This window comes from Solenopsis invicta, chromosome 7 (assembly GCF_016802725.1).
Source record: "Solenopsis invicta isolate M01_SB chromosome 7, UNIL_Sinv_3.0, whole genome shotgun sequence".
Classification (NCBI taxonomy): domain Eukaryota; kingdom Metazoa; phylum Arthropoda; class Insecta; order Hymenoptera; family Formicidae; genus Solenopsis; species Solenopsis invicta.
Window position 1 is genome coordinate 12,904,151 of NC_052670.1, and position 11,726 is coordinate 12,915,876.

Genomic DNA, 11,726 nt, shown 5'->3' on the forward strand with positions numbered 1-11,726 from the left:
GGATTATATAAACTTAAAGATTTTTAAGGAAATAAGTAACAAAAATCATTAATCTCAAGTTGTTATAATTAGATAACACTTCACAGATAGCATATAGATAAATATATAAATTAACATTGTTAGAACAGTATGTATTAACAAGAACTACGATAAGAACAATATTCCAAAATTTTTGTTAACGATATGAAAACAAAATATGGATTATTTGTTACTTTGCTACCAATATATGTACATAATAGTAAAATACTTCCTTAAGATTCTTTCAATTATTGTTACAATAATGAAAACTATAAGCACCTTGGTATCTGTCATATTTAAAACTTTTTACATTTAATGCTATCTAAAGACTGATATCTATTCCTTTTTCATAAATCGATGTTACCTTTTATGAGAGAAAAAAGCTTCTTTGCGCATGCTTTAAATACGTCTTGGAAGTATCAACTTATTAAAAAATACATTAAATATTCTGCTTCTATACTCTTATTTCAAATTTCCTTTATATTCCACCGATCATCGCGGGAAACAATGAATAAAAAAACTGGATAATAATAGATAGCTATGTTGACAAAAAAAAGCATGCGTAAGTACATCAGTTATATTCCAACGCTTCTATAACTTTCTCTCTGTTACTTATAGTTAGCATTACAATGAACTGTATAGAACTCATTATGCATCGTTCTCTACTCATAAAAAAATAAACCCAATAAAATCGAGAAAGGTTGACAACGATCTCAGTGCTAGTAAAGTCTTATTATCAATGCTTAAACCGAAATTAACGCAGTTTGAAAAGTTAGAAAATATATATAAAATTACACATGAATTATTATTTCAGCACTAATTTCTGCTATGACCATTGATGGCCTTCCTCTATTTTAATTGTATTATACATATCATGATTTTAATTATTGTGATAAAAATGTAAGCATTTAGTATTTGTCTAAATTTTTTCCTGTGTTAAAACTTTTGTTTTTGATTGTTTAGAAACTCAAATGTTAATTTAGTATAATGTGATTATGTAATTTAATAATGTGTATTAAATTGATATTCAACATTTCTTATTGTTAAGATAATTTATAAAGAAATAACATAAAAATAATATAAAATAACAAATAACAAAATATTAGTCTTAAAACGTGAATTCTAAAACAAATAAATGTGCGTATAATTTAACATTTTAAAAATGTTAACTTTATTAAATAAATGATGCAGCTATTATTTACTTTTAAATTATGTTAAAATGTTACATTTTTTTAAATAATTTTGTATATAATATTTACGTTACATTTTAACATATTTTAACATCTTGTGTTAAACTAAAATTTTGGTGACTTGGTTGGATATGCAAAGTGTACTGTAAATTTAAAAGAACTTTTTATACTGTGCAATTATCTTTTTAAATAAATTTGCAAAAATTTGAATTTGTTTTTATAGTTCTTACAAATAATTCCAAAACATAAAGTATAAGTATTGATCAATTAAATTAAAATAATTATATAAATAAAGACTAATAAAATATTTTTACGAAAATTGTATTAAATATTTTTCATAAAAATATTTCTAAAAAATTAATGATTATTAAAACAAATTTTTTGAAAATACCCCATGAACTGCATATGATTCACTACGTTGTTCCTCAAAGTGTAGTAGAAATTTCAACATGAAACCAATAGTGATTATACGAGCTTTAAAATTCTACTAATAGCTGAAATAAATGATAGAAAATCCCCAAAAAACTTATACATAAATTATAAAACACAGCACTCTGGAAAACATAATCTAATGACAACATACTGAAAGTACGTAGGTTTAAATGGTAAATTCTTATCCACATCTTCAAGATAATAAATCTGAAATTGTTTAAAAGTTATCATTTTGTTAATGGTATTTAAACAAATGTTAATATTTTCTGTAACAGCATGATGATAATAAATATAATAGAATAATAAAAAATTATATATCGTTAAAATACATCTTATCGTAACAATTGTTCTAGTAATTTATATTTAAATCATTATTATATCTTTCTCATATATATATATATATATATATATATATATATATATATATATATATAACTTTCAGGTAAAAATAAAAACAAACGTGGTATAAATAGGTACAAACGATTCTCTTTCGAATGCCGTTGGTCGTTTTTCGATATCTTATAAAATGACTAAATTCACGGAGGAAAGGGGAGGGAGTGATTTCACATAGGTGTAAAGTTAGCGCCCAACTAACAAATTTTTAAATTTTGTTTATGCCGTTCGAAAGAGTTTGTACACGTTTGTACCTGTTTTCCTTTGTACCTCAAGAGGTCCGGAGATATAGCGCTTTAAAGACGAGGGCTGTAATTCATACATGTATTAAATTTCCAATTCCATCCATCATGTAAAATTGAGACATATTTTGAATAAAATTCCGTAGTAAAATCTATAATTTATTTGCAATTACTGTTTTCTTTACTATAAAAAGTTGCATAATAACAAAAAACTTCAAATTTATTTCATATTAATATTAACTTCTCGCTGTATGCAAAACGGATATGTATCCAACTGACGTTTTTAGTAACTGAAAAAACACATTTTTTAATAATATCATTAATCCTATAATTCTAAATAATTAGTACAAACATTTAATGTAATAAATAAGAACATAAAAAAAGTTTAGTTTTATATTTTTAAAAGTTACATGAATTGTATAAAAAATTTATCATTTTATTGCGAAATAAATTTTAGTAGGAATAATAACAATCATTATAATATCTTACACTGCAAAATGTTGCCATCGTTACAGGAAATACTTTGCCAGCAGTAAGATAAACTGGTTTAGAACCTCTTATCATTAAAAACAACAAGCTTTGAGTTACTTTTGGATTCATGGTGTACCATTTATTACGGTAAGCCGCATAATATATCTTATTACACTTGAAATCAAAATGATATCAAAATTTTTATATTTTAAATCAAATATATTACATACATTCTCTAGTAATTCAATAAAAGTTAATTATCGATCAACATGTTGGTTATTATAAATTCATATCTTAACGCTTTCTACTATCTACGTATATTTTTTTATTGCAAAATTAATCTGTATTCTCAAGTCTAAGAATTTACTAATAAGAAAAATTTTTGCAAGTTAATCTAATAAAGATTAAACAAAATCATTATTTTATATTATATGTAAGTGAGCATAAGCTTTTACTGCATGTGAGAAAAATTATATTCATTGCATCATAAATTAAATATTCCTTTCAAAATTATATAGTAAACTATTCAGAAAAACTTACAAAATATAAAGTTTATATAATTTTTTAAATAAAAAGAAAAATATTCAACTAACCTGGGCAACCAAGATCTCACCAAGAGCACAGTATAGGCACATATGTGCAAATATATTAAGTACAGTGGATGCAAAATATACCAAGTGAGGTAATGATATATTATTTCCTTCATCAAATAACTAATTAATTTACAAAATAAGACAAAGATTTTTCAATACTTAAACTAATTCAGAAGTTTATAGTAATGTTTTATCACTAAATATTAATTAATTTACTTTATATCAATTTAGTTTTCATATAAAGTTTTAAAACACTTACAGTAATTATCCGGAAACCGTAGAAAGCAAACAGTATCGCAAAATATACGAATAAGAAAAGAAGTATTACATTATACGTATCTTCAATAATGTCAATAGCTCTGTAAAAGATGGCTCGTATTACATATAAATAAAGTTGCACACGTATTTGAAATAAATTATTTTAATATGTAAAGATCAAACCTAAGTAAGCGCATATGTCTTGTTATACAACTCTTCAGTGCCTCGTAAGAATTTATACATTCATCTAAATTGGTTAAACGGTTCTTCAAAATATCTAACTGGCCACATATATGGAAAACCAATAATCCAAGAAAATTATCAATTCCACTATAGGACATCATAGCAACAATAATATAAATAGATTGGCTAATAAATGTCAATTCATACTGTGGACTTTTTGTTACATCGTAAATGAAATGAGTTTGTAGAGGCATTGGTCTCCCTGGATCAGTAATGTTATTCGTGTCTCTCATTGATATTCCAAAGCTAGGCAGAACAATAAGGAAAAAACATCCTGCTCCCATTATGCAATATCCGAATGTAATAATTATACGTGCACATTGTGCCCTTCTGATCATTACGTTTCTGTCTTGTGCATTTTTCAACTTTACCCAATCCTCCACAATCATGTTCATGATCGGTACAATAGCTTGAATAATGTCAATGTTAAAAATTTCAAAAACACTTTATAAATTATTATTAAAAGGAATACGGGTTATTACAAGTTTGATCATAAATGGCAACAGTAAAAAAATTTATATGGCAACAGTAAAAAATTTATATACTGTTTAAAAAATAAGAATGTATTCTTATTTTTTAAACAGAAAAATAATCTTACAAATTATAAAAAACAAAAATATTACTTGTAATATGCAGTATTCGATGCATTATAAATTCAGTCATATTTATATAACTATAATTATTTTATCTATATAAATAAATGTGTATGATTTTTCAAATAACATTCTATTAATATTTCTATATGTATACCTATTAATTAATGAAATTAGAATATACGTATATTAGATTGTTGCAAATAAAATAGTCATTTCTAATGTAAACTCTCTACTTTTGTAGTTTAGCTTTTTGTTATGTAAATAATATTGCATACATGTGACTTGAAAGGCATATGTTTGTATTAAAATATGTACAATTTTATTCATAATATAATTTACTTGGTTCATTATTAATTTAAAACAAATAAGAAAACTCGTGTAATTTACATATGATTTTAAGAAATATGATTGAAGTCGATTCATGTCTAACAATTTGAGAAATTACTGAAAAAACTAAAATTGATATTATGTACAGAAAACTGCTTATTTAACAGCCACCATTGACCAATAAACAGAATTTTCTTGCTTCATAATAATAACCGATTATATATTACAAAACAAATTATAAAAATAATTACACAATTGAAGTGTGAAGATGTCCTTCATTTTCTTAAAATCTGTTAAGAGGGTATTTCCGTGTGACGGTCTGTTTTCAAGGTAATTTTTAAGAATTAATTTTAAGTAAATGGTTAGACCTACTAATTTAATATCTTATACTTATATTTATTCATCTTTGAAAAAGCATCTTAATTTTTTTTAAAACTTTTCATTAAGAATTATGGCAAATACAAATGATTAAAGAAAGTACAATTTTACAGTTCTCTTTCATCGGGCACCACAAATGCTACCGTCCTGGTCATCTAAAAGACATAATTTTTTTTTTTATTTTGCTCCTAATGAATGTAGCTATCGTGTAAACTAAAAAAAATTAATTTGAAAAAAAATTGACAAAATGGCGGCACTTAAAGTGTAAGAGTCTGATTTTTACTACAAAATTCTATTATTTCGCAATCCAAAAAAAATAGTAATTTTAAAGATATCGAAAAGAACCTAGTTGACGCAATAATCACATATGTGCACTACAATCGTATAAAATTTCAAATCGATCGGTCTAGTAGTTTTTGAGATATCATGGCGTCCGATTTGAAAAATGTAGTTTTGAGAAAAACGCCTTTAAAGTTGTGCAGGCACTTTTGAGGTAGATAATGAATAATTTCAGTAACTTACTCTTAGTCAGTTAAGCTAGGGCTATACAAGAGATCTTCTTCAACTTAAAAAAAAACTCGTACTAATCTGTTTTTTCTTGTCTGTTGGTAATTCTTGTCTTCTCTGCCTCATGTGACGCCTGCTGCTCTGAACGTTTAATGCGCTCGTTGTCTCTGGTATCGGCAAAAATTTTGTCATTTTGATCAATTTTTAATCCCATTATACCCATTATTTGCAAAATTAAATGAAAACCTTTATTAAAAATCCAAACGGCCAAAAACGTTGCAATTGGCACCGTTTTCTTCTTGCAGAGTAAATATTTCATACAATTGTCCAAATTATAAATTTAAACTTTCATTATTGTTCTGCTTATATGAAAACACTAAAAAGACACATAAACACTAATAACTCTAATAACACTACTTGACACGCAACGATGTATTCGCCGCGCCGTAAGGGAATCTCGGTCGGCACGCCATATGGAAGCTGCGTCCTTTAAACCTTTATAACTTCGTCAATTTAAAGAATTTTGTTTTAATATTTTAAAGACACATTTTTAAGATTCCAAACTACAAAAATATAAAAAAAAATTTTTTTTTACCCATCACATGGGAATACTTCCCTTAATTCTAACTATTAATAAATAATAATTTGTTGATAAAAAGTCACTTTTTTGTGATTTTTCGACAAATTATCATTCATTTAAATATCTTAACAAATTTTTGAGAAAAATAGTTTTAAAAAATAAAATCGACGTAAAACGAGATTCATCAAGTTCATTGGTAGAAAGATATACTCGTAAATGTACTTATATCAAAGAAATGTATTGAAGAAAATGAAAATTATTTAATTATTACAATATATTATACATTTGTACAATCAAATCAAAATCATGTCAAAATTCAAAAACGTCCATTTTATTTGCAACTATTTAATATCAGTTTTACTTCAAAAAGTAATTTGTATTCTTAAAAATGTATTACGTAAATAGTTTAAATGTAAAAAACACGGTCAGTATATTTATTTTTTAAGAAATGTAGAAAAAAATACATTGATACAATCAAGTCTTCATTTAAATTAAAATATATACAAGATATGACTGATTTCATTCATATACATAAATTTTAATTATTTTAGAATACTTAGATGTATTTCAAAAGTATTAAATATATTAATTATAACACAATATTTAAGTTATATTCTCGTATTTTATAGTTCACATAAATAACCAAAAATATTATAATTTTTACCTTCTTTTTTCCACCAGAAAATTGCGATTCTTATCGAGCAACTTATGGCCGGTAAAGTAAATTGTAAATTATCTAACATTAATATAATGTCTCCAAAAATTCTTGTCAAAGAATGTATAGAAGGAATAAGCAGACCAAATGTTATACTCAAAAAAACAACAAGCACTCGAAAATTGCACATTAACTTCTGTCGAAAAGTTTGTGCACTTTTAGGCCAGAGTCCAATCAAATTTAAAGTGAAACGATTCAGTTTCACCGCCCATTCGAAATCTACCTGCAAAAATCTATGTAAGTACAAAGTTTACCTAAAAAGTTGCCTGAACTAATTAAAAAAAAAATGCATAAGTAGTGTTACACTTAATTGTGTGTGTAATAAAAATTCAGAAAATAACAAACAACAATAAAACACCCACTTAAGTTTTTAAATTAATTAATATTTTGTAAAAATAATTCAATAAATTAATATAAAATACAGCATTACAAAAAGAGAATTTGAATTTTTTAATTACTATCATTAATTGCACAAATTTCAATAAAAATATTTATATTAAGATATTCCCGGTTACAGTTACAATTATCGAGACAATAAACACCTTGGTTTCCATTATATTTTGAACTTTCCATACCGAATGTTATGTAGAGACTGACGTCTATTTCTCTTCCATAAATCGACGTAACCTCGTAGTCAGTAAAAAACATTTCTCGCGCATGCCCTCAATAATCATTTTCAAGGGAGACAAATACGGGATCCACCTGTAACAATGTGTATTAACTATTCACCCTCGCTTGAAGTTTCCATCACTTCACTATTCAATGCCGCACGCAAAGTTCGAAGACAAAAAGTTTAATAATAGATAGACTCCGCAACGAAAAAAAACGAGTGTATGCACCTACCTTTTTTATAATCGGCTATAGCTAATAACTATACAATAGTCTAGTATAATAGTCGAGATACAATAACATTAAAATATCCATTGATGACAATAGTTGCAGGAATCTATGTCCATCGCATTATTTCTTCCTTCTTTATTTTCTATATAATTCTATATAATCTTTCGTCGTTATTGTTGGATAATGGATTAAATAATTAAATAATATTTTGAAATATAAATGTGGAAAGATAAAATAATCGTTTTTAAGAAAATTGTACAGTATTTATTATACAATAATAACGATTACTAATAAGTAAATATTACTTTTTTTAACAAAGTATAAAAAGCACTAAGTATGTATATATGCTCATTAGGATAATTATTATGCAAAACATTGTAGTTTTAACCAACATTGTAGTTTTTACTATTAAAGTAGTGATGTTAAATGTCGCGCCAATTAATATGATTTTATATACATGACAAAATCTATAAAATCACATAAAAAAGGTCTTATAAGAATAAAACTATACGCCAAGTGTATAAAACAATCCAAAGTTAAATTAAAAATTCAAAGTTAAATTAAAAATTAATTGCTCAGAAATGTATATGAAGTCCATTAATCAAATACTGTTGACAAAATATGACTATAAATACTCATGTAGATATTATAGTATAAAACAGAATTAAAGTAAGAAAAAATATTAAATTTGGAATGTCCGACTCACGTTGGTTTAATTTATACATATGCTTTAACAAATACTAAATATTGAGTCTAAACATTATTGAGCATACCCGTAAAGAAATGGAAGAAATTTGAACGGATCTAATCAAATAATATGATTAAGAGATAGATTCTATGTTTTAGGTAAATAGATATTTATGGACTCAGGTTTCATGATTAATGTTAGAATTAAATTTCAGATTTCATCTTATTTAATGAAATTCGTAGCTATTTCTAATAGAATCCATAGTAAAATCTATAATTTATTAGCAATTAGATATTAATATTTATATAGTACTTATACTACCGTTTTCAATAAAAATCTACATATCAAAGGAAGTTCAAATTTGTCTCATTTAGGTACTTGTTACTGTATGCAGAAGTGATATATATTCAACTGATGTTTTTAATAACTGAAAAAATTACACTTTTTTAATAATAGAAATAATATAATTCTCATAGGAAAAGAAAAATCGCCAATACTGACTCAGATTTTTTAAAGTAACATACTCTTATTTCTCTAAAACTAAAGATTACACTACATTAATAGTGATAAAAATATCATCTGCTTAAACGTTAAATTATAAAAGAAATAAAAAGTTATCTATGCCTTGTTCTAATATAAAATCTAAATACAAATTTTTCGAATAAAAAAATTAAATTTTAATTTCTTTTGCAAATAAATTGAAAAATGGAAAATAAATATGTTTTTATGCGTTATTTTACATGCTTATTAAAATTACTTCCTAAAATAGTTTATATTTTTTTTTCATATTTTTTTATTATCCAGTTTTTATACAAATTGCTGTGAAGTGTAAATCCATACGCTACTCTTTCAAAAATCGACAAAAATATAAATATTTTGATACATATTTCATAAACCAATTGTGTATTTTATTTTTAATAAATCTAATAATTAATTTTTTAAAGAAACTATTTTTATAGATATTATTCATTTTAAGAAATTTTGCACCCCCCGACAACCTTAATACATTTCGACAAAGTCGTTACCGTAAGTAATCTTCAGAATAATTTTAGTCGTCGCACATTCTTTGTAAAAAAGTTATTAAAAAATAAAGTTATCAATATCAATGTGTACTTTCTTAGCGAAGTAAGGCCCACCTAGTGAATTTCCGCACTTCCTATGGGAGGGCAGAAACTCTCCACGTTCACACTGTACTTTCAAAGCAAAACAAGATCCATCTTCCTCTGCTTACAAGCCAAAACAAGGTCACAATTATTCTGTTCCACATGATTTTCCACAATACAATTGCAAACTTCGTTTGTCTAATTAAAAAAAGAAGTGGGATAGATCTAATTTAGCGTGTTAAATTGAAAACCCACAAACTTTTTCCTAACTTTACGTTAATCTTCAGTTTTTAACTATTTGACAATTAATCACTTTTTAAAGAATAATGAATGACGGTTAATATCTTTTGAAGGTCACTATAAGTCATGGTATCAGTAACATGTATTCAAGTCAAAGTTATCAGAGCTGACTTTGTCTCCTTTACAGAATAGTCATCAAACTTCTACACTACAGGATAAAGCCTGTATTGTGTCTATTATATTATATTAGTTTTAGGAACCAACTTCTCAGACATTTATATTAGATCATGTTATAAAAATATTAATTATTGTAATATGAGATTAACAGTATTATAAAAATTGCTGCTCCATTTGATGAAGACAAATATTTGGTATATATGTATATGTATTTATTTTTTACAGTTTTATTTTTAATTTTTTGTTAAAAAATACAATCAAAAATAAAGTGATATGACAATATTGGCGATCTTCCTATAGAATAATTAAAATTTATTACATTGAACAGAGATGACATAAAAGAAAAGATTAAAATATTTTATTTAAGTACTTTATATTTTTAAACGTGATATAAACTAAGTAAAAAATATAAATCTCAAGTGGCAAACAAAATTGTGTAACAATTTAATGTAATAATTATTGTCAAACATAACAATATCTTACACTGCAAAATGTTGACATCGTTAAAAGGAATATTTTTATAGCAGTAAGATAGATCGGTTTAGAGCCTCTTGTCATTAGAAACAACAAGCTTTGAGTCATTTTTGGATTCATGGCGTACCATTTATTACTGAATGCCGCATAATATATTTTATTACACTTAAAAGTATTAAAAGTATTTTAGACAAAAATTATAATAAAATTAATTTTTAATAATTAAATAACAGTTATTTATTAATTGCAAATTAATTAACATACTAGTCAAACGCAGATTTATGTCCTTAATTTTTGACATTCTATTCTATTACAAAAATTAATTTAAATGCTTAACCCTTAAACACGTAAGTGGATCTGAGAGACCCTATATGAAGTTTCGAACGCTTGCTATGAGAAGACGGAATGAGATAAGAGGTTCGGACCAAGACATAAAAAAAGTTTAAAATCTCTATCGATTGATATGATTAATCACCTTTTTTGGTCAACTAAAATTCGAACGGCACGGCAGCAAAGTTTTGTTACGGTCAATGCGACCCATATAGTAAGTGAAACTTTTTTGTGAGTATTTTACATAAAAAAGCTGGACAAAATACGTTCGAATAGGTCGATTTGCGGATGTTACTCGCATATACTCTGTCTAAAGTTGGAATACTATAAAATGCTGTAAAGAAGGGAGTTTTTCCGAAATATATCACAAAACATATCAATTTTCAATTTTAGACACGATTTAATCAAAAATACCTCATATTCGCCTTGTTACATAAGTACATTTTTTAATAAAAATAACAATAATATAATTTTTTTTTGAACGTATAAATTTTTAGCTTTAAAACGCCGTATTGTAAAGTTCTTTAAAGTTTTTTGTTGCAAACATATGATTTTTTTTTAAAGTGGATTTTTAGATGCAAAAAAATACCTCATATTCTCCATGTTATATAATTATACTTTTTAAAAGAAATGACTTTACAAAATTTTATTTTGAAAATGTGACTCTTCGGCTTTAAAACGCCGTATTTGAAAGTCCTTAAAAGTTTTTTGTTGCAAAGATATGATTTTTTAAAGAAAAAATGGATTTTTGACTAATTTCTCATTTTTGCTTAATGGTTTCTCTTTTATAACTTTACGATAAATTATTTTTCGGCAATGCCGATTGTCGGTCGCAGTCACACTCCTAAGATTTTAAACTTTTGTTTAAAAGAAATCGTAGAAAAATATTGATTGTAATCAAAGTTATAGCTTCTCAAAGTTGAAAAAGTTT

The 11,726-nt window shown here is 25.4% G+C and overlaps 1 protein-coding gene and 1 long non-coding RNA gene across 2 annotated transcripts; one reads left to right on the forward strand and one right to left on the reverse strand.

Moving 5' to 3' along the window:
• Positions 1–2,413: 2,413 nt before the first annotated feature.
• On the reverse strand, positions 2,414–7,359 carry LOC113003674 (odorant receptor 67c-like). Its single transcript, XM_026134105.2, has 6 exons — positions 6,893–7,359; positions 3,781–4,249; positions 3,599–3,698; positions 3,340–3,459; positions 2,765–2,920; positions 2,414–2,565 (listed from the first exon to the last, which is right to left on the reverse strand). The coding sequence occupies exons 1-6, from the start codon at positions 7,071–7,073 to the stop codon at positions 2,512–2,514; spliced, it is 1,080 nt and encodes a 359-aa protein (XP_025989890.2). The 5' UTR covers positions 7,074–7,359; the 3' UTR covers positions 2,414–2,511.
• Positions 2,785–3,780, forward strand: LOC120358245. Its single transcript, XR_005575214.1, has 2 exons — positions 2,785–2,893; positions 3,323–3,780. It is a non-coding gene; the product is annotated as an uncharacterized LOC120358245 (long non-coding RNA).
• Positions 7,360–11,726: the final 4,367 nt, after the last annotated feature.

Excerpts from the sequence above, each read along its gene's own strand:
- LOC113003674 (XM_026134105.2), bottom strand. The coding sequence starts at position 7,073 with ATGTGCAATTTTCGAGTGCTTGTTGTTTTTTTGAGTATAACATTTGGT. Across the intron at positions 4,250-6,892 it reads TTTCTGGTGGAAAAAAGAAG|CTATTGTACCGATCATGAAC; the intron begins GTAAAAATTATA and ends ACATTATTCAAG. Across the intron at positions 2,921-3,339 it reads GTGAGATCTTGGTTGCCCAG|TGTAATAAGATATATTATGC; the intron begins GTTAGTTGAATA and ends TTTGATTTCAAG.